Source organism: Salvia splendens, chromosome 21 (assembly GCF_004379255.2).
Source record: "Salvia splendens isolate huo1 chromosome 21, SspV2, whole genome shotgun sequence".
NCBI lineage: Eukaryota > Viridiplantae > Streptophyta > Magnoliopsida > Lamiales > Lamiaceae > Salvia > Salvia splendens.
Genome location: NC_056052.1, coordinates 18,638,077 through 18,656,170, shown reverse-complemented (window position 1 = coordinate 18,656,170; position 18,094 = coordinate 18,638,077). Strand labels below are relative to the sequence as shown.

Below are 18,094 nucleotides of genomic sequence, written 5' to 3'. Positions count from 1 at the left end.
AAATAAAAAAAAAACAAAAACAAAAACGTGGGCTATCGTCCGCGTCGCCCGCAGTGGGGCGGACGATGCGTGTTCGAAGGCTCATCGTCCGCCTTGCTACAGTAGCGGACAATAGCACGCCCGATACATTCATCTTAATCTTTATTATAGGCAATAATGTATTGTTTGAAAAATTAATAGAGTGGAGTACTATACTAAAGAATCCAATTTAGTTGAACAGTGTAGAAACTGAACAAATTTTTGTATTGACCGTAGAAATACAAATTGAAAAATGAAATGGTGAAGAAACAGACACCACTTTTAATTTGAGAATTCAATGCTGTGGTCCCCACCCGACAGCGACGTCACAAGCGCCAGTAACAACGACGCGCGGTGGGGCCACGCGCCACGGCTAATCGACCAATGATAATTGAATCACGGGCAGCGCTTTCACTCCGACCCACTTTGCTTCGGATCCAGGTCCGGACCACCAATGTTTCGAAAAAGAGAGATAATAAAGCTGATGCCAAACCAAAACCCCAAATAATAATGGAATAAAGGATGAAAGAGAAAGTCACCAGAAAAAATAATTTTACAGATAGAGAGAGAGAGAGTGGTTGTCTTTTTCTCTAGAGAGAGAAACAGCTCGAGCTCGAAGGAATCTCGGAAAAGATGGGGCAGATCGTGAAGAAGACGAAGAAAGGTAGACCTCCCAAGGCAGATCCCGCCGCGGAGCGCGACCTGCGCCGGAGCCACCGCTGCCGGAGCGTCAAGTACGTCTTCGACCTCGACGACTACTTCGACGAGGACGAGGTCTTCGTCGACGACGATGACCAGCGCCGGAGGGAGAAGAAGCTCGACCTCCTGCTCAAGCTCCAGGAGTCAACTGATCGCCGCGCCTCCTGCTCCTCCTCCTCCGACGGCGCCGGCAAGCCCTCGAAGAAGCGCAAAATCGACCAGGAAATGGACGAGGACGCGAATGAGGAAGAAAATTATAACGATGAAGACGAAGAAGAGGTGATTAATGATTATCAGTTTATAATTGTTTCGATCTGGACGTGGAAATATTGGCGGAAAATGGAAATTATTGAGTAATTGGGGATTCAATTGAGGCGGAATTGAATGATTTGAATTGGAGTGGAGTGGATTCATTTATTCATTAATTGCAGAGATATGTAGTGAGAGGGATTCTGAAAAGTTCCAGCTCAGATATTTTTCTAATTGGAAAGGAAGTGAGGGAATGGTGTATGTATATGTAACGGTCGGGTCAACTGTCAAAAAACTAACCCCCACAGAATCTGATCATGCTCTCTCTCCTCTCTCACATTCTCTCTCTCTACATCACGCTAAGCAGAATGTTACAGACAGTATGTATTGTGATGTACGCACACTCACGTTCCCACTTATCCACGCATGTTTTCGTTTTCTGACTCGTCTCATAGGCACGCCGACTTTCGCTCTAGGAGTAGCGTTTTTGGGTTAGCATTTATTAGTTTATGTTGCTTCACCTCTTTATTTAATGGTGGCTTTTCTTTATTCTTCACAGGTTAGAGAAATAAGGCGACATCTCAAAGCAGAGGACTCACCACAAGGTGTGTTGTCTTTCATCATGTTCACATGAATAAGCTTGATAAAATTTTGAATTGGATTGAATTCGAATGGTGCAGGGACGCCGCCATGTGAGCTGCCGCTGCCTGATAAGAAGACATTGGAGTTGCTTTTGGACAAGCTGCAGAGGTGTGCTGCTAGTTCTTTTATGAAATGGATGTTGAAAAAGGAGTGCGTAATGTGGTATCTATGTAATGTTTAATGCCTCTCCTTTTATCCCTTTCTTGCGCAGGAAAGATATTTATGGTGTTTATGCAGAACCGGTTGATCCGGAAGAGGTAACCTCGGGATTCTTTGAGAGATACTTTTGCAATGCAGTGTGCTTCGTTGAGTTTCTAAATCAGCTTGATTCATTGTTGGTGTAGCTTCCAGATTACTTTGATGTGATAGATCATCCAATGGATTTTGCTACTGTGAGAAACAATCTGCGAAATGGATTGTACGCAACTTTCAAGCAGTTTGAGGTTAGATCCCGCCAGTCTTTTATTTGTTGACTTTGTTTTGTTTATTTGTAATGCCCCTTTTTTCAATTTCAAAGAGTAGGCATGTCCTAAATTTTTTGTATTTATCGGTTTTAACTTTTGGTTTTAGCTTTTGGTTGAGAAAGGCTGGGTAAAATGTAATGATTACGGCGTATCTGTTTGGTTGTGCCAAACATATTTTGTCTTGCCTTCTTCTAATACGAGTCACCTAGTTGTCGATTTTCTCGTTCATCTTTTATTCATACTCTTCGAAAACCATCCTGCTTGACTGATTTATGTTTGCATGAATTCGTATGCTGTTTGTTAGGTTTTCTGTTAGCTAAGCTGAAATGTGCGTCCTTATTTTCACAGGCAAGCCTTCTTAGAGTCACTGAAGGCATAATTATGGTGCTAGTGCACTTCTGGCTTCTCTATATAGCAGTTCTTATCTTCTGATGTCTCAGTGATATTTTTGGCCTACCTGCATCTCTTATTGTAAACAAAAAATATGGAGTGTGCGTGTCTACACTTATAAAGTGTGGTTTGCTATTGGAAAAACTTGTTTTTATTTGTTTGTTTTGTGGGAGGCAAATTTTTTAACATTTTGTATGGACTATGGCGTATATGCGAATTTACTTTCTGCTTTTGTTGCTTATCATTTCAAATGTAACAATGAGCTATTTGGTTTCTAGTTGTCAGTTGTAGGTCAGAAGTTGGATAAGTCTCAACTTTGCTAGTATTAATTTCCTTTGTTAATTTTAGTTTCTTGTTCTACGACTACTAAAACTTTTGAAGTGCTGTGCTACTGCTTACTAGCTCAAATACAGTTATTTGGAACAGAATATTTGAAACATTGGATCTATGATAATGAGCAACCATATCCTGATAACTAGGTGGTGTATGTAATATAATGGTTGTGAGATCAACTAAATCTTTATATTCATTCTCTGTTATATGGTTATGCCTACACGGTCTGTTAAACGGCTTTATTCTACAAATTTGGGGGACAATTTCACATGTAAATTTTATAATAACAAGTTGGAATGTTCTTAATATGATATGACTATGCCTCTTCATTCGGTGTTTTTTTTTTTTGGTATTTTATTCCTCAGCGTCTTCAGCTTGAAAGATATATTTAATTTTGCATTTTCTGTCACCTATCCCAGTATTTAGTCATTGGTAGAAGGCCATAAGTTTTTTTTTAATAACTTCTTGCTACATGTTGTTTCCAAAACTGCAACCTTTCTCATAGCCTTTAAATATTCTGAAATATTTTTTCTGTTACGCAGGATGATGTTTTCCTCATTTGTTCAAATGCAATGCAATATAATGCACCGGATACCATATACCACAAACAGGTAAATGCCTGCACTCGCTCATTTTGAAGATAATTTATCATAAAATTCTATTAGTTACTGTTGAATGATATGAATATCGACTCTTCTAAAAAGGCGCGAACCATCCAAGAGTTGGCAAAACGGAAATTTCACAAGATAAGGCTTAATTTTGAACGCAATGATAAAGAGAACAAACCTGAGCAGAAAGCAAGATCTGGCTCTCTTTCGAAAAATGAAATGAAAAGACATGTGATCCGGGCAGGGCAAGAACCTATTGGCTCTGATTTTTCATCAGTAGCTACTCTTGCAACACCAGGCAATACTCAGAATGTTTTCAGTGTTGGGTCTGAGAAAGCTGGTGGTGTGGATGGACTTATTGATGGAAGTTCTTTCCTGAATGACAACAATTTGGACAAAGTGGAAGATTTACTGCCAGGTACCTCCTGACTTATTTTAGCGATGTGGTTATCTTCTTTGTTACCAGCATGGTTAGTATTTTGATTGGTTCCTCTTCATGTGGAACCGTCTTGCTTTGTAACATTAAGGGCACCCTGGGAAATAGAACCAATGACCTTAGCATATGATTTCCTTTTTCAGCACAAGTTTTCTGGTTTCTTGCTGTATGTTCTGATCACTACTCGCTCTTCTTGTCATAGGTAGGGCCCTCCCATCCCGATTTGGCAGGAGATCATCATTTGTACAAGAAGAAAATCGCCGTGCAACATATAACATATCACAAGATGAAAATCGCCATGCGCCGTATAACATATCATTGTCTCAGCCTGTGGCCAGCTCGGCATCCATATTCTCAACATTTGACAGTGAAACCAAGCATTTGATGCCTGTAAGATTCTCAGGGGTTTATATATCACTTTTTTTTACCTAGTATATGAGTTTTCGTTACATTAAGTATTGTTGTCTTTGGTTATCCAGGTAGGGCTTTATTCAGATCATTCATATGCTAGGAGCCTGGCTCGATTTGCTGCAACTCTTGGATCCGTCATTTGGAAAGTGGCTTCTAAAAGAATCGAACAAGCACTACCTCAGGGATTCAAATTTGGTCAGGGTTGGGTCGAGGAGTATGAGCCACTTCCAACTCCAGTATTGATTCTGGAAAATTGCAGTGTGAAGGAACCACCATTTTTCACGAAAGTACAGCCTACGGTGGAACCTAGGAACTTTGAGAACGTTCCTTTAATCTCGAATGCTCCCAAGGAAATTCCAGGTAATATACCTTCCTTCGAACAAAAGCTGCTGTTCCTTGGTCCAGCTGGAATTAGATCACCTGCTCCTGTTTTTATGGCTCAACCAATCAGAGGGAGTATGTCAGAGACAAAGCCGCCATTCTTTCTGTCTCCTGGGATCAGACCTAGTGGTTCACATAATCTCAGCTACGTTAACCAGAATTTACAATCCAGAGATCTGTTCGAATCTGACAAAAAGGCTCAGAAGAAGGTTGAGTCAAACAGTCCACGGTTACTAAGTAGAACTGCCACTGGTTCTGTTGGCAACAGGCAGTTTCCTAGGAGTTCGGAAGCGGAAGCGTCTCGGGCTGTGGAATTCTCTCCAAAGAGCATTAGCTTTTCGGAATCTGGATCTTTTAAACAGCCCGATCATAGTAATGGTGTTGCTTTTGGAGGACTGCCTAATGGAAGAGTCGCCCTTAATAAGGTGGATGGTACTACAGTGATTAGTTCGTCTGCTGATTCAACTAAACCGCCTAGCTATTATCCCCGCGAACAAGGTCAGGGTCTCAGCGACCCAGTCCAGATGATGAGAATGTTGGCAGATCACAATCAACAAAAATCCTCGAATCAGCCATCAGGCAATGCTCAAGTTTTAACATCACAGCCGTCCTTGGGCAGCAATGGGTGGAACGGTAATGATCCATATAATGCAGCTATGGCTGCTGCACGTGCGTGGATGTCTGTGGGGGCAGGAGGGCTGAGGCCAGTCACTGAAAATGCCAATCCGAACAAGAACCACATGCACGGTGATCCAGCCTACAACCCCCCTAGTAATATCCAGTCACCCGTCCGCGGAGAATTTCCTTCTTCTGGAATGCATATTTGGCCAGACAAGAACAGTGCTCCAATGCATGCGTTTGTACCACAAGGGCCGATACCGATGCTAGTAGGAAACCAAATACAGTTTCAGAACCAGCGAATGATGTTCCCACAGCTGGCTCCTGCTGACTTGTCTCGGTTCCAGTCATGGCGCCATGTGAGCCCGCAAATGCATTCAAAACATAAACAGGAATCCCTGCCTCCTGACTTGAACATTGGCTTCCAATCATCGGGGTCACCAGGAAGGCCATCTTCGGGCATTCTGGTTGATTCTCAGCAGCCCGATTTGGCTCTCCAACTCTGAGTTATCCGGTTTTTCGGTTTAGGTGTAGGGTAGATAAAAGATAGAAAATGGTGGGAGGCTGCTGGTTTATGTATGTATCATTTCATTTTGTGTTGAGAGGGTATTGTTTTCTAGTGGGAAGCAGCATTTTAGCAGAGAATAATTTAGGGAGTATTTGCAGCTTCTGACGTTAATCTGATTTTTGGCAACTTCCTTTCTGTTGGAGTTGGAGATGTATGTTCAAGTTACTGGCTCAACAGTTATAGGCTTCGCTTCTATGGGATGAATTCAATTATAAGAAGAAAAAAAAGTAAAAAACTTATATATTTGCAATTTTCCCTAAATCAGCATGAGTCCACTCGGTACTAAATGTGTGTTCATTGAGTTCATTTTTGTTATGGGTTGTGATTGGTTTGATAACATATTGTACTTTCATCATACTGTCTTCTTTAACTAAGTTCGATAATAAAATCCACTTGGAACCTATCTACATTTTCTGTTATAAGGTAGTTGGTGTATTTCTTTTGCGCGCTGACATCTAAGAAATTGACGTATTAAAGGTTAAAGTAGAGAGAATAATGCAGGAGAGAGAGAAAGAAAGAATAAAGTTAAAATGAGAAAGAAGTATTTGCTAAAAAGGAAACGACTCAATTACCTTGAACAACTCAAAAAAGAATACGACTCAATTACCTTGGAAAGAAGGAGTATTATACTCCTTCCGTTCTATAGTAGTGGAGTTATTTTACCATTTTGGTACGTTCCATAGTAGTGGAGTGATACGCTCGGATTTTGCACTGTTTTAAGGCCTTTATTTGGTCCATTTTTTTATGTCAAAATCACAATTCGTGTCCATATTTTGTATATTTTATCTATGTTGGAATTTTGACGTATTTTTGATAAATGTGCATATTTGAGCCTAAAAAGATAGCTAAAAGTCGAAGTTGACAATCTAGAGCTTTCAAGTCGCCCAGCGGTCCGCTGCAACTCAACAGTGACCGCTGGCGGCCAACGACCGCTGAGCCAGTAGCGGTCCGCTCCGGAGAAAGTTGTGCTGAAATGAAGAACACGCCCAACGACCGCTGGGGTGTGCGTAGCGACCGCTCCAAGAGATCCAGAAGCTACGAGATTATTTACAGCGATCGCTGCAACATAGTGTAGCGACCGCTATCCAAGAGGCAGAGGCACATGCTACGAATCAACCCACAGCGACCGCTGGCCAAGGTGCAGCGGCCCGCTGGGAAAACGCGGCCCACAGATTTGACCTACTTTCTCCCCAAGATTGACCAAACTTAGCCACTTTTTGCCTTATTTACTGAAGGACATTTTTGCAACTATAAATACCCCATCAAACCTCTTCATTAAGGATCTTCTTTCTGCCGATTAATTCCAGAGCATAAATTTGAGGGTACTTCATAGTGCAATGGGTTGAAGAAGGAATCAAGAGAAGATCAAGGCTACAAGGATTCAACTTTTGAGTTTTATTGCTTTAGTTCTTATGTTCTTTTTATTTTCCCTACAATCTATGTTTTTAGATTATTCTACCATGTGTAACTAAACTCATAGGATTCTAGGGAGGTGTTAGTAACTACTTTGGTTATACAATTCCGTTTTACTATTTAATATCCGTTTTGTTTTTACTTCGTTTCTTCCCTAAGTTGTTGGATAATGCTTCACGTTTGAGTGACACATTCTGTGATGATTTAATATAACTTGCTACATAATCGTGCAATGAGGTTGGCGAGTTAGGTCCACTTAGTAGACACTACAATTAGCTTCCTCTAAAACGGTACTGTTAATTGAGAGTGAGGACTTTCAAGGGTCTTAGGAGCTTTTAGAGGTTACGGATCAACGTTTGTATCGCATGAGCATAAACTAGGCGACTCGTTCTATCGAAGTAAGGACTGTGCTAGGGTATTGTAGTATGAATTTGTATAACCATAACTGTGAACGCACATCCCTGGAATTCCCTTATCTCTCACATTTTATCTCTGTGTTTTACTTGCAATTAGTTGTTTACTTGCTTTTACTTGTTTTTATTTTCAAAAATTCCAAATTCTCTCGGTTTTCCAAATAGTGAAAGACGCTTAGTAGAAGGTAGCCAATTGGTGATTGTTTTCCCTGTGTTCGATATACTATATATACTCTGTACATTTGCAGGTTTATTTAGTGCTAATAAAAAGTGCATCATAGAGTCATTTCACTTTTTAGTAAAAGTCAACACATCTCTTCATCTCTCTACATTTTTCATTTTATACTTTATTTTTTCTTTACTTAACTCACTTAACACAAATTTTTCTTAATCTTTCTGCCGAAAAGAAATGCCTCCACTACTATAGAACGGAGGGAGAGTATATCACTAAGTCTACCCTCTATTTAAAATTAATAATTATGATTTGTATAATAAAAATAGCTAAAAATTCTCTTTTGTGAAAAATGTTGATGATGGGGCGGCCATTCAAAAACAGCTCTGTTATCCAAATTGGCTATTTTTATGCATTCCCCATCAATTTATCACTCCGTTAATACGAAGAAATTCCGCGACTCTATCCATCAAGATTAGTGCTCCCCTTTTCCACTCTAAGTTAACTATTTTTATTTTTGAGATGTCACACTCTAAATGACATATTTCTAAAAATATAAACACCATTTTCCTACTTTTTCCCTCTCTCTTCCTTTATTTTCTCCCTTTAACTCATAAAATAATATTACATAAAATCTCGTGTCAAAATAGAAATGCTCCACTTAGAATGTGACGAATATAGTATTTTTTTCCTAATAAAGAGTCATTAAAGTAATCTCCCAATCTATTGATTTTAACGAATTCTTACCTAAGAGCATCTGTAACGCCATGGGCCGGGCCGCAAATCGCTAGTCCCGGCCCGTCCCATGCATTACACGGAAGGGTGGCACGGCTCAGGCCCGTCTCGGGGCCGCGTTCCCGGCCTGGGGAGCGTCCCGCGTCCCGGCTCGGGACGGGGTTGCACGGTGACGGGCCGCATGTCCCGCGTCCCGGCCCAGCGTTATACGCTCTTCGGGCCGGGCCGCAAATCTATTTTTTTTTAATTCGATGTCTATAAATACGAGCATGCGTTCCATCCATTTCAATCCCGCGTTCCATTTCAATACTCTATTATACCCTTTGTTTCGGCGCCAATGGATTGGTTCAACAGCGATCAACGTGAAATGGAGGAGTTCCTTAACTCGGACAATTGGTACATACCGTCGTCGCAACCATCGCAGACACAGCCTAGTCCGGGAGTCGGTAGCAATGTCGACATTACATCGCCGGTCAACACCGAAGAGTTCGAGCTCAGTGAGATGGAGCCCGCTCAAGAGCGGGGAAATGAGAAGGTCGGGGAGGAGGATGGGCCGAAGAAGTACATTCCGCACGAGACAATGTGGCTTGCGAGGAACTACATCGACGTCGCCGAGGATCCTATCATCGGCAACCAGCAGACCGGCAAGGCTTTTTGGGAGCGGATTGCGCAGAAATATAACGCTGGCCGTCCGGAAGGGTCGATCGAGCGTAGCTACGTGAAGCTGTGCAAGCATTGGGGCCGGGTCCAGGCGGATATGAGCAAGTGGAACGGAAAGTGGGCCAACGTAGTCCGTATGTGGCCGAGCGGGCACAGCGAGGCGGACCTCGCCGAGAAGGCGAATGATGCGTTCTTCAATGATGGGAAGAAGACCTTCAAGTACTTCGAAGTTTGGAAGCTCGTCGAGAAGAGCCCGAAGTACACCAGCGGTGCCGAGCCAGCGGCAACTGGGGCGGAGAAGAGAACCAAAGTTTCCGCCTCCGGAAACTACTCTTCGAGCGAAGGAGGTCCGGCGATCGACCTCAACGTGACGGACGACGATGTCTTCTGCTCCTCTCCTAGCATTCAGAGCCGCCCGACAGGAACAAAGGCGACCAAGAGGAAAACAAAGGGGAAGGCAGCTAGCTGCGAGCAACTCCGCTATGGTGCCACCGCCGGCCAATCCGTCTCTGGATAAGATGGCCGACACTTTGTCGGAGATGAATATTACATGGCGGATGAGCCAGCTGACGGAGTTGACATCGAGGGATACATCGAAGATGTCGAACAAGGAGATCGAGTTGCACCGTGAGATGATCGCCTACCTTCGCGCCCAAATGAAGAAGTAATGTAATGTAATGTTATTTCTAATGAACAATGCATTTTCCCGGTTTCAATTGTTCAACGAATTGCGTTTACGAGTTAAATATGTTGTAGTTGTGAATAGTGTCATTTATTAGTTGCGGCCCGGGCCGCAACCTGCAGAGTTACAGCAGTTAGGGTCTGGGCCGCAACTGTAGAGGAATGATGACGTGGAGGGGACTTGGGGCCGGAAATGGGGACGAGTTAATGATGCCCTAATGTCAGGGACGAATCAGGTGGGGTCGACTGATCATCTGATCCCACCGACGATCCACGAGTAACATCGGAAAACTACATTAATCAACTTCTAACCCCACGATAAGTCTGCCTCCGTACACCCTTCATTATCTCTCTGCTATGCATTGTATTTATTCTTATAACTATGATTGTATATCTTGATTTGTTACGCTAAATGAAGTAAAGAATAATTTAGAATAGCTAAACACAATTCCTCTTGATAACTAAATAAGTCAGAAATAGTTGCCACTAATACTACTATAATTATTTGTTGTATGTAAGTAGTAGAAAATTTTGATTCTAGGGTGATTTTGGAAAGAAAGTTCCGTAAAAGGAAACCTATTTTTTAACCTTTTATAAATGAAAAAACGCCAAAAATGCCAATGTGATTGACGTTTTAAAGTTGAAAAAAGCCAATTCGATTGACATCGTCAAAATTAACATGTTTAGTAGAAAACATTGGGATATTAGTGCAACCCGCAATCCATGGGCGGGCCAGAATAGCCCCCAAATTTATAGGGTTAGGGCTGAAAATTTATAACCCGATTAGCCCGCACCCGATTAACACGATGGGCTGGGTCGAAAACCCGGTAAAATTTCTATTGTTCTATATATTTGACTCATAATTCTTCACTTCATTGATCCATGCAAAAGCATTCTTAATACAAAAATGCAGAACCAAGCATACAAAATTAATTTTTAGGTCATTGTAAGCTTATTTTTACGTCATTATAGTAAGGATGACATGAAATGATCTTAACATGACCTCAAATCCAAAGTTTATAATATGACCTAAAACTGCTTTACAATGACCCTCCGTGTTTTTGTTTAATTATTGACCATTGGATTGTCAAATCTCATGGTCAGGATTTGGTCTGGATTTTGTATTGAGATCAAGTTTTGTATTGATCATTTTCCTATATATAAATATATATATATATATATATATATATATATATATATATATAGGGGAGCGTTATTCTCCTTTTCACATCTTAGATCCTTTTCCTTCTTAATATTACGCGTTAGATCTAAGGCATCAACGGATCAGATTGATTCTATAAAACTGGTTCCGTGTTGCATTATAGAAGGTGGTTGTATGCATTACAGGGTTATTATTGACATTTGACGGAAAAGTAACTGCCACATTTTGGTATCTGCGAATAATGCACCACATGGTCACGAGTAATGCATATAATTGACTATATAATGCACAATATGTGAACTGCAATGCATACGAATAAAATGTACCATGTTATGATGTTTGGACACACGTTTCTTGTTTCCCCTAAGGGTTTAATAAGCTTAGGGGCTAGGGTATACTACGTAGACACGTATGTAATCTTCACATGGTAACGAGTAATGGATATAATTGACTATATAATGCACAATTTGTGAACTGCAATGCATACGAACAAGATGTGCTGTGTTATGATGTTTGACACACGTTTCTTGTTTCCCCTAAGGGTTTAATATGCTTAGGGGCTAGGGTATAGTACGTACGCATTAATAACAAATTATAAAACGATACGAATAATTCACCAAATTGTCACGAGTAATGGATGTTATTAACTATATAATTCACAATATGTGAACTGCAATGCATACGAATAAGATGTACCATGTTATGATGTTTGACACACGTTTCTTGTTTCCCCTAAGGGTTTAATAAGCTTAGGGGCTAGGGTATAGTACGTAGACATTACTAACAAATTGTTGTTATTGGAATATACGTATGTGCATTATTTGGTTTAGTTAGTGCATTATGTAGCTGTTAATTGTCATTATCTCAGTATATTATGCATTATTAGAGGTATTGTGTATATGGGTTAATCAACGGATTGAAGATTACATACGTGCATTTAGTAATGTCTACGTACTATACCCTAACCCCTAAGCTTATTAAACCCTTAGGGGAAACAAGAAACGTGTGTCAAACATCATAACATGGTACATCTTATTCGTATGCATTGCAGTTCACATATTGTGCATTATATAGTTAATAACATCCATTACTCGTGACAATTTGGTGAATTATTCGTATCGTTTTATAATTTGTTATTAATGCGTACGTACTATACCCTAGCCCCTAAGCTTATTAAACCCTTAGGGGAAACAAGAAACGTGTGTCAAACATCATAACACAGCACATCTTGTTCGTATGCATTGCAGTTCACAAATTGTGCATTATATAGTCAATTATATCCATTACTCGTTACCATGTGAAGATTACATACGTGTCTACGTACTATACCCTAGCCCCTAAGCTTATTAAACCCTTAGGGGAAACAAGAAACGTGTGTCCAAACATCATAACATGGTACATCTTATTCGTATGCATTGCAGTTCACATATTGTGCATTATATAGTCAATTATATGCATTACTCGTGACCATGTGGTGCATTATTCGTAGCGGTTTCCAGCCATTATTAGATTACTATTGTACCCTCATAATGCACAAAATAGGACAAATAATGCAACACGGGATTAATTACCCAATGTTGATCTTGACCGTCCATTTCTCTAATCTAATGGCTGATATTAAGAAGGAAAAAGGAGGAAATATAGGAAAAAGAAATGAATACATCCCTATATATATATATATATATATATATATAGTTGTGATCATATATGATAATCCCTAAATCACATAATAACCCTATAACCAAATCTGAACCACACATATTTTCTAATCTTGTGGTTGAGATTCAAACTTAGATTTACTTCATAAAAAAAAGCGCGGGGGTAAATATGTCATTTCCCTCATTTAATTTCTGAATTTCGCCAAATATTAGGTTTACTGCATACAATGATAGTTTTGCCGGATAGAATGATAATCTGAGTTGATAAAATGATACTTTTGGCTTATATATGTTAGGTTTATTGCATACAATGATAGTTTTGCCGGATAGAATGATACTCAGATTTGATAAAATGATACTTTTGACTGATAAAATGATAAAATGATATATGTTAGGTTTATTGCATAGAATGATAGTTTTGTCAGATAGAATGATACTCTGAGTTGATAAAATGATACTTTTGACTGATAAAATGATATATGTTAGGTTTATTGCATAGAATGATAGTTTTGCCGGATAGAATGATACTCTGAGTTCATAAAATGATACTTTTGACTGATAAAATGATATATGTTAGGTTTATTGCATAGAATGATAGTTTTTCCGGATAGAATGATACTCTGAGTTGATAAAATTATACTTTTGACTGATAAAATGATAAAATGATATATGTTAGGTTTATTGCATAGAATGATAGTTTTGCCGGATTGTGTAGAGATAGAGAGTGTATGCGTATACGAGTGAGTAATCTGCTTGGATTTGTGAATGAATCGAGATCACGACGCACCGTTGTTCTGTAAATATAGCATAAGTTGGTTTGCCTTTACTCACTCTCACTGTGTGATGTGAATATATACTTGTGTGTGGGTTTAACATTTAATTAACTCGTGTATTGTATCACGACGCACCGTTGTTCTGTAAATATAGCATAAGCTGGTTCTGTACATTTAGGGCTCGTTTGTTTGGTTTGTTAGTGGGTGTATAGAGGACACAATCAACCCTTCGTCTGTGTTTGAATGGCATGTTTGCATTACAGCTGACCCGGATTTGAATCACACGACCCGCTTCGACTTGTGTTTATTAGGGCACAATGTTATGATAACTCTGTCTACATTGTTTCATGCGATAGAGTTTTGAGAAGGAAAAATTGATACGCCTCTCTCAACCTAAATACAAAATTACCCCCCATATCCACCATCCTCTTCGCGACTTCACCGATTCCAAACCCAATTCGCGAAAGTGTGAGCGAGTTTGCTTCAAGATCGTGGCCGGTTAAGGCGGGCTGAGTTTGTGCCAGACGAATTGGTGGAGTAATCGGGTTTAGGGATTCAATTACGACGCGAATTCGGAGATTAGTGTGGGCATAAAAGCTTGGGCGGCTTCATTTGTTAGGGCTAACCCCAATTGCATAGGAGCCATGGCCGAGCCAAATCAAAATATGAGTGTAAGGTTTTACAAAATGCTTGAGTACTACACATCTTCAATTCGTATGTAGGCTTCATTTTATTTATGGAGATAATACACAATTGTCAGATGTAATGAGTCGTTCGTTGTGTGTATATGTAATATGCAGTCAATGGTATATGTGGTTTGCTGTAATTTCTAATTATATCAGATGTGTAACTGAATGTTTTTTTCTTTCATATAATCTGTATAGGTTAACCGGAAAGGTGAGGAATCGACGACCGTTCTGATTTTGCTTGAGGAATTACTGAAAAACCTAAGCATCAGTCTCCTATTGGTAAGCATGCTACTCACTTGGATTAGACCTAAGCCGAAAAAAAGGAAACGTGGTGGTAGAGATGCACCAGAAAAACTGATTGAGTCCATTCCAAACCATGTAAAACAGTTAGACAGGCTTGTCCGTGTTAATGATAAATCATGCATAGACAATCTTCGAATGGATAGAAACACATTTGGTAGATTATGTCGTCTTTTGCGTGACCGAGTTGGGTTAATAGATCAAAAATTTGTTACGGTTGAAGAACAAGTAGCAATGTTTTTATGCATTCTAGCTCATCACAAAAAGACTCGGATTGTTGGTCATAACTTCATGCGTTCTTCACAAACCGTGTCGAAATATATGCATATTGTGCTCCGTGGTATCCTTACCTTGCACGAGGTGTTTTTAGTGAAACCCGAGCCCGTTGATGATGCTTGCACAGACCGACGGTGGAGTTGGTTTAAGGTCTGTTCTCTGTGAACCGAAATGTTGTTTTAGAGGTGTTATTTAGGAAGGCCCAATGTCTAACCCTAATTTCCTATTGCTTGACACTAGGGATGTCTTGGAGCTTTGGATGGTACGTATATCAACGTGAGGGTTCCTATTGCGGATACCCCAAGGTACCGAAATAGGAAAGGCCAGGTAACAACCAACACACTTGCGGTATGCGATCGACAACTCCGCTTTGTATACGTGCTGCCGGGATGGGAGGGCTCAGCAGGTGATTCCAGGATACTACGGGATGCTATTAGCCGGCCGCTTGGACTGAAAGTTCCCAAAGGTGGATCATTATGATTTTTCATTGATAGTTATGCAGATTTCGCTTGCATATTGTCATAATTTAGCCTTTATCATGAACCGTTGCTCTTATTTTATAGATTGCTATTACCTCTGCGACAATGCGTATTCTAACAGTGAAGGATTCATCACTCCATATAAAGGCGTCCGATATCATTTGAAGGAGTGGGGTCCTGGAACACAAGCGCCTCAGACTCCCGAAGAACTTTTCAATTTGAAGCACACCAAAGCAAGGAATATGATTGAGCGTGCCTTTGCCGTTTTGAAGATGCGATGGGGAATATTGCGCAGCCCGAGTTTCTACCCTATCGATGTGCAAACCGGTTTGATAATAGCTTGCTTCCTGCTGCACAACTTCATTCGCACCAATTTAGAGGTGGATCCCTATGAGGAATGCTTAACTAATACACCTGCTGACGGGGGTAATAGTGAAAATGAAGAGCCGGTAGTGCACACTATTAATGCTGTCTCGCCAACAGCTTTGTGGACGAAGAAGAGGGATGATTTGGCGGCTGCAATGTGGGGTCACAGGATGAACGAGTGATATGAGTATAATTAGTTTCTGCATTATTTCGGTCTTCTGAGCAACTTTGATCTCTATGGCTTATTGGCATAATTTGGATTATGTATTACTGATATAGCATGTGTTAGCTGAATGCGGACTATGAAACAGATTGATGCTGTTGTTGTTTCAAATTTATTACCTTCGATTTCATCTCTTCACAGTTATCCAATTATCAGTTTGTGGGAGGCTTCACATTAGTTGAGGTTTTAAATTTTCCAATAATAACTCCCAATGTAGTGAGACACATATTTTAACCTCAATTATAGTTCGCAAAACAGAGGTATGTGCATACGTATCTCATAAGAACTGTACCCCTTACGCAACATACTTGCATTACACTGAACCACATACATGGGTGAATGTTTCTGTAAAATAATGATGAAAAGCCGTTTGCGTTTTTGCAGCTGAATCCGTTCGCCGGGGCGTACTACCACCGCGACGAACCTCATTTTAACGAGCTAGCCACTATATACGGTTACTATGACGTGAAGGTTGAGGCCGCAACCGAAGTGATAACCATATCGGACAATACCGAGCTCATAGTCATTACTGACACTGTCGAGCCAAACGCCCCCGTTCGTGGGCGTGTCAAACAATTGGATGTGGATCTTGATGAGGTCAACTCACCATCGCCAGGGGCAGCATGTCGTGTTCGCCGGAAGCTATTTCAGGTTGAACCGGTGAACCTAGACATGGACCACCTATCATCTTCAAAATCGCCTAGCCGCGTCATACCTGCGAAGAAGCTGACAGGGTCTTCACCCAAAGGTTCCTCAGGGGCTTCTTGCAGCCCGCTCCCAACGTCTCGCAAGACGGCACCATAGCTCGTGTTGTTGTTGTTTCATCCGTATGTTAAGCCGATTAGACTAAGTTAAAAAAAGTAGGAGCTTAAATCGTAATATCATGCTTAATTTCCTAATCCCTAGGAGTAGTATCCGTCAATTACTACGAACTTAATCGTAGCTATGTTATGTTTTTTGTGGCCTCATCTATAGGTATCCTCAATGGATGAGTCGAATATGTATGCATGAAGAAGCTGGACGTGTAGTTGTTGATGTTTTAAGTCTATATATGAAAATTTAGTAATTTCCAGAAAATTGGTATATTTTCGGCCCTCAAAGTCACCAACCCAGGTGGTTATTACAATGCAATAAATCAAGAATATGTCATTTATATTGCTCAATTTCACAACTTATTCATTGAACAAAATATAATGGTCGATCAGGGAAATGTTATTTCAAAGTGTAAGCATCAGTTCGAGCCCAAAATCTATCAATATTTCAACATTCCCACACACATGTGCCTTAAACAGAGTACACATAGGATTCGGAGTTCATATACTACCGCAAAAGCTTAAAGGGGCATACAAACGCTGAATGTAGTGGCCCTATCTTACAAAATAATGGGTTACGTCGACCCACATTTTTATAGCATCCCATCAGTGTCCAGAAGATCTAGCACGAATGCCGGCCGAGCAAACTCATCCAGACCCCGAAAAAGATCCATAAGCTCGGGCTCCTTCACAAGCTTTTTTGCTGCGTAAAATTGTTGCTTTATAGTGAGCCCAATCATACCTTTGACTTGATTGAACACCTCCGTTCTCTTCGTGCTAAGGTCGAACTCATAGCCAATTCGACTCGAGATGTCCTTCAACCGATCATTTGTGTCTTCGTGGATGCGAGTGATCAAATTAAGGACGCTATCTATCTTGTCTGCCTTGTCCATCGAATTAACAGCCTTCCTCTTCTTGTTCTTTTTGTGCGGCTCCTGCGGAGCAGCTGCAACAGGAACCGACGTACTCTCGTCAACCATCTCAGGTATCGTACCCTCGGGGAAGACGTGGTCAGGGTAGAGTTCGTCTAAGGTCAGTGGGGAAGACCTATCTGAATCTTCACTCAAAGTTACCTTGGAGCCATAGATTCTGGGAACCGCATCCCCGGTGTCCACAGCCCGAGTTCCCTCCGCACGGTCCTTCCCGAATATCTCTTTCCAGTCGTTCAACAATGGCCAAGACTTGTTCCTCATATATTTCGCATTGCTGTCTTTCTGACATACACAGTGAAGAAAACATTAGTTACCAAGCGGATAAAAACAAATTGCATAACTCCCCAATAATATGTAAGACGCAACCTTCACGACTTGTGCCCATTGTTCATCATCGATATCTATTTTGTAGTTGCCATTAGCATTGAATCCCACGCCACTGCGGTCAAGTATTAAAATTAGCGAATAGTAGTTCCTCTTCCAAGTACTAATCTTAGACTTGATGTGAGGGTGAACACATAAGTCGGTGTTTG

At 40.7% G+C, this 18,094-nt stretch overlaps 2 protein-coding genes across 3 annotated transcripts in view; one reads left to right on the top strand and one right to left on the bottom strand.

Moving 5' to 3' along the window:
- LOC121783379 overlaps positions 1-18,094 on the bottom strand; it is a 447,925-nt gene that overhangs the window by 112,253 nt on the left and 317,578 nt on the right. The gene's annotated exons all lie outside the window — the stretch shown is intronic.
- Positions 260-5,978, top strand: LOC121783360. Of its 2 annotated transcripts, none has more exons than XM_042181406.1 (9): positions 260-996; positions 1,526-1,571; positions 1,647-1,716; positions 1,820-1,865; positions 1,953-2,051; positions 3,338-3,406; positions 3,500-3,821; positions 4,042-4,229; positions 4,319-5,978. In XM_042181406.1, exons 1-9 carry the CDS (start codon positions 652-654, stop codon positions 5,753-5,755), a joined length of 2,622 nt encoding a protein of 873 aa, XP_042037340.1. In that variant the 5' UTR covers positions 260-651; the 3' UTR covers positions 5,756-5,978. The 2 variants fall into 2 exon arrangements, with proteins under 2 accessions (XP_042037340.1, XP_042037341.1); XM_042181407.1 differs by lacking the exon at positions 260-996 and adding an exon at positions 1,026-1,360.

Coding starts and splice junctions, on each gene's coding strand:
- LOC121783360 (XM_042181406.1), top strand. CDS start 652: ATGGGGCAGATCGTGAAGAAGACGAAGAAAGGTAGACCTCCCAAGGCA. Junction 997..1,525: donor ACGATGAAGACGAAGAAGAG/GTGATTAATGAT, acceptor TATTCTTCACAG/GTTAGAGAAATAAGGCGACA. Junction 1,572..1,646: donor AGCAGAGGACTCACCACAAG/GTGTGTTGTCTT, acceptor CGAATGGTGCAG/GGACGCCGCCATGTGAGCTG.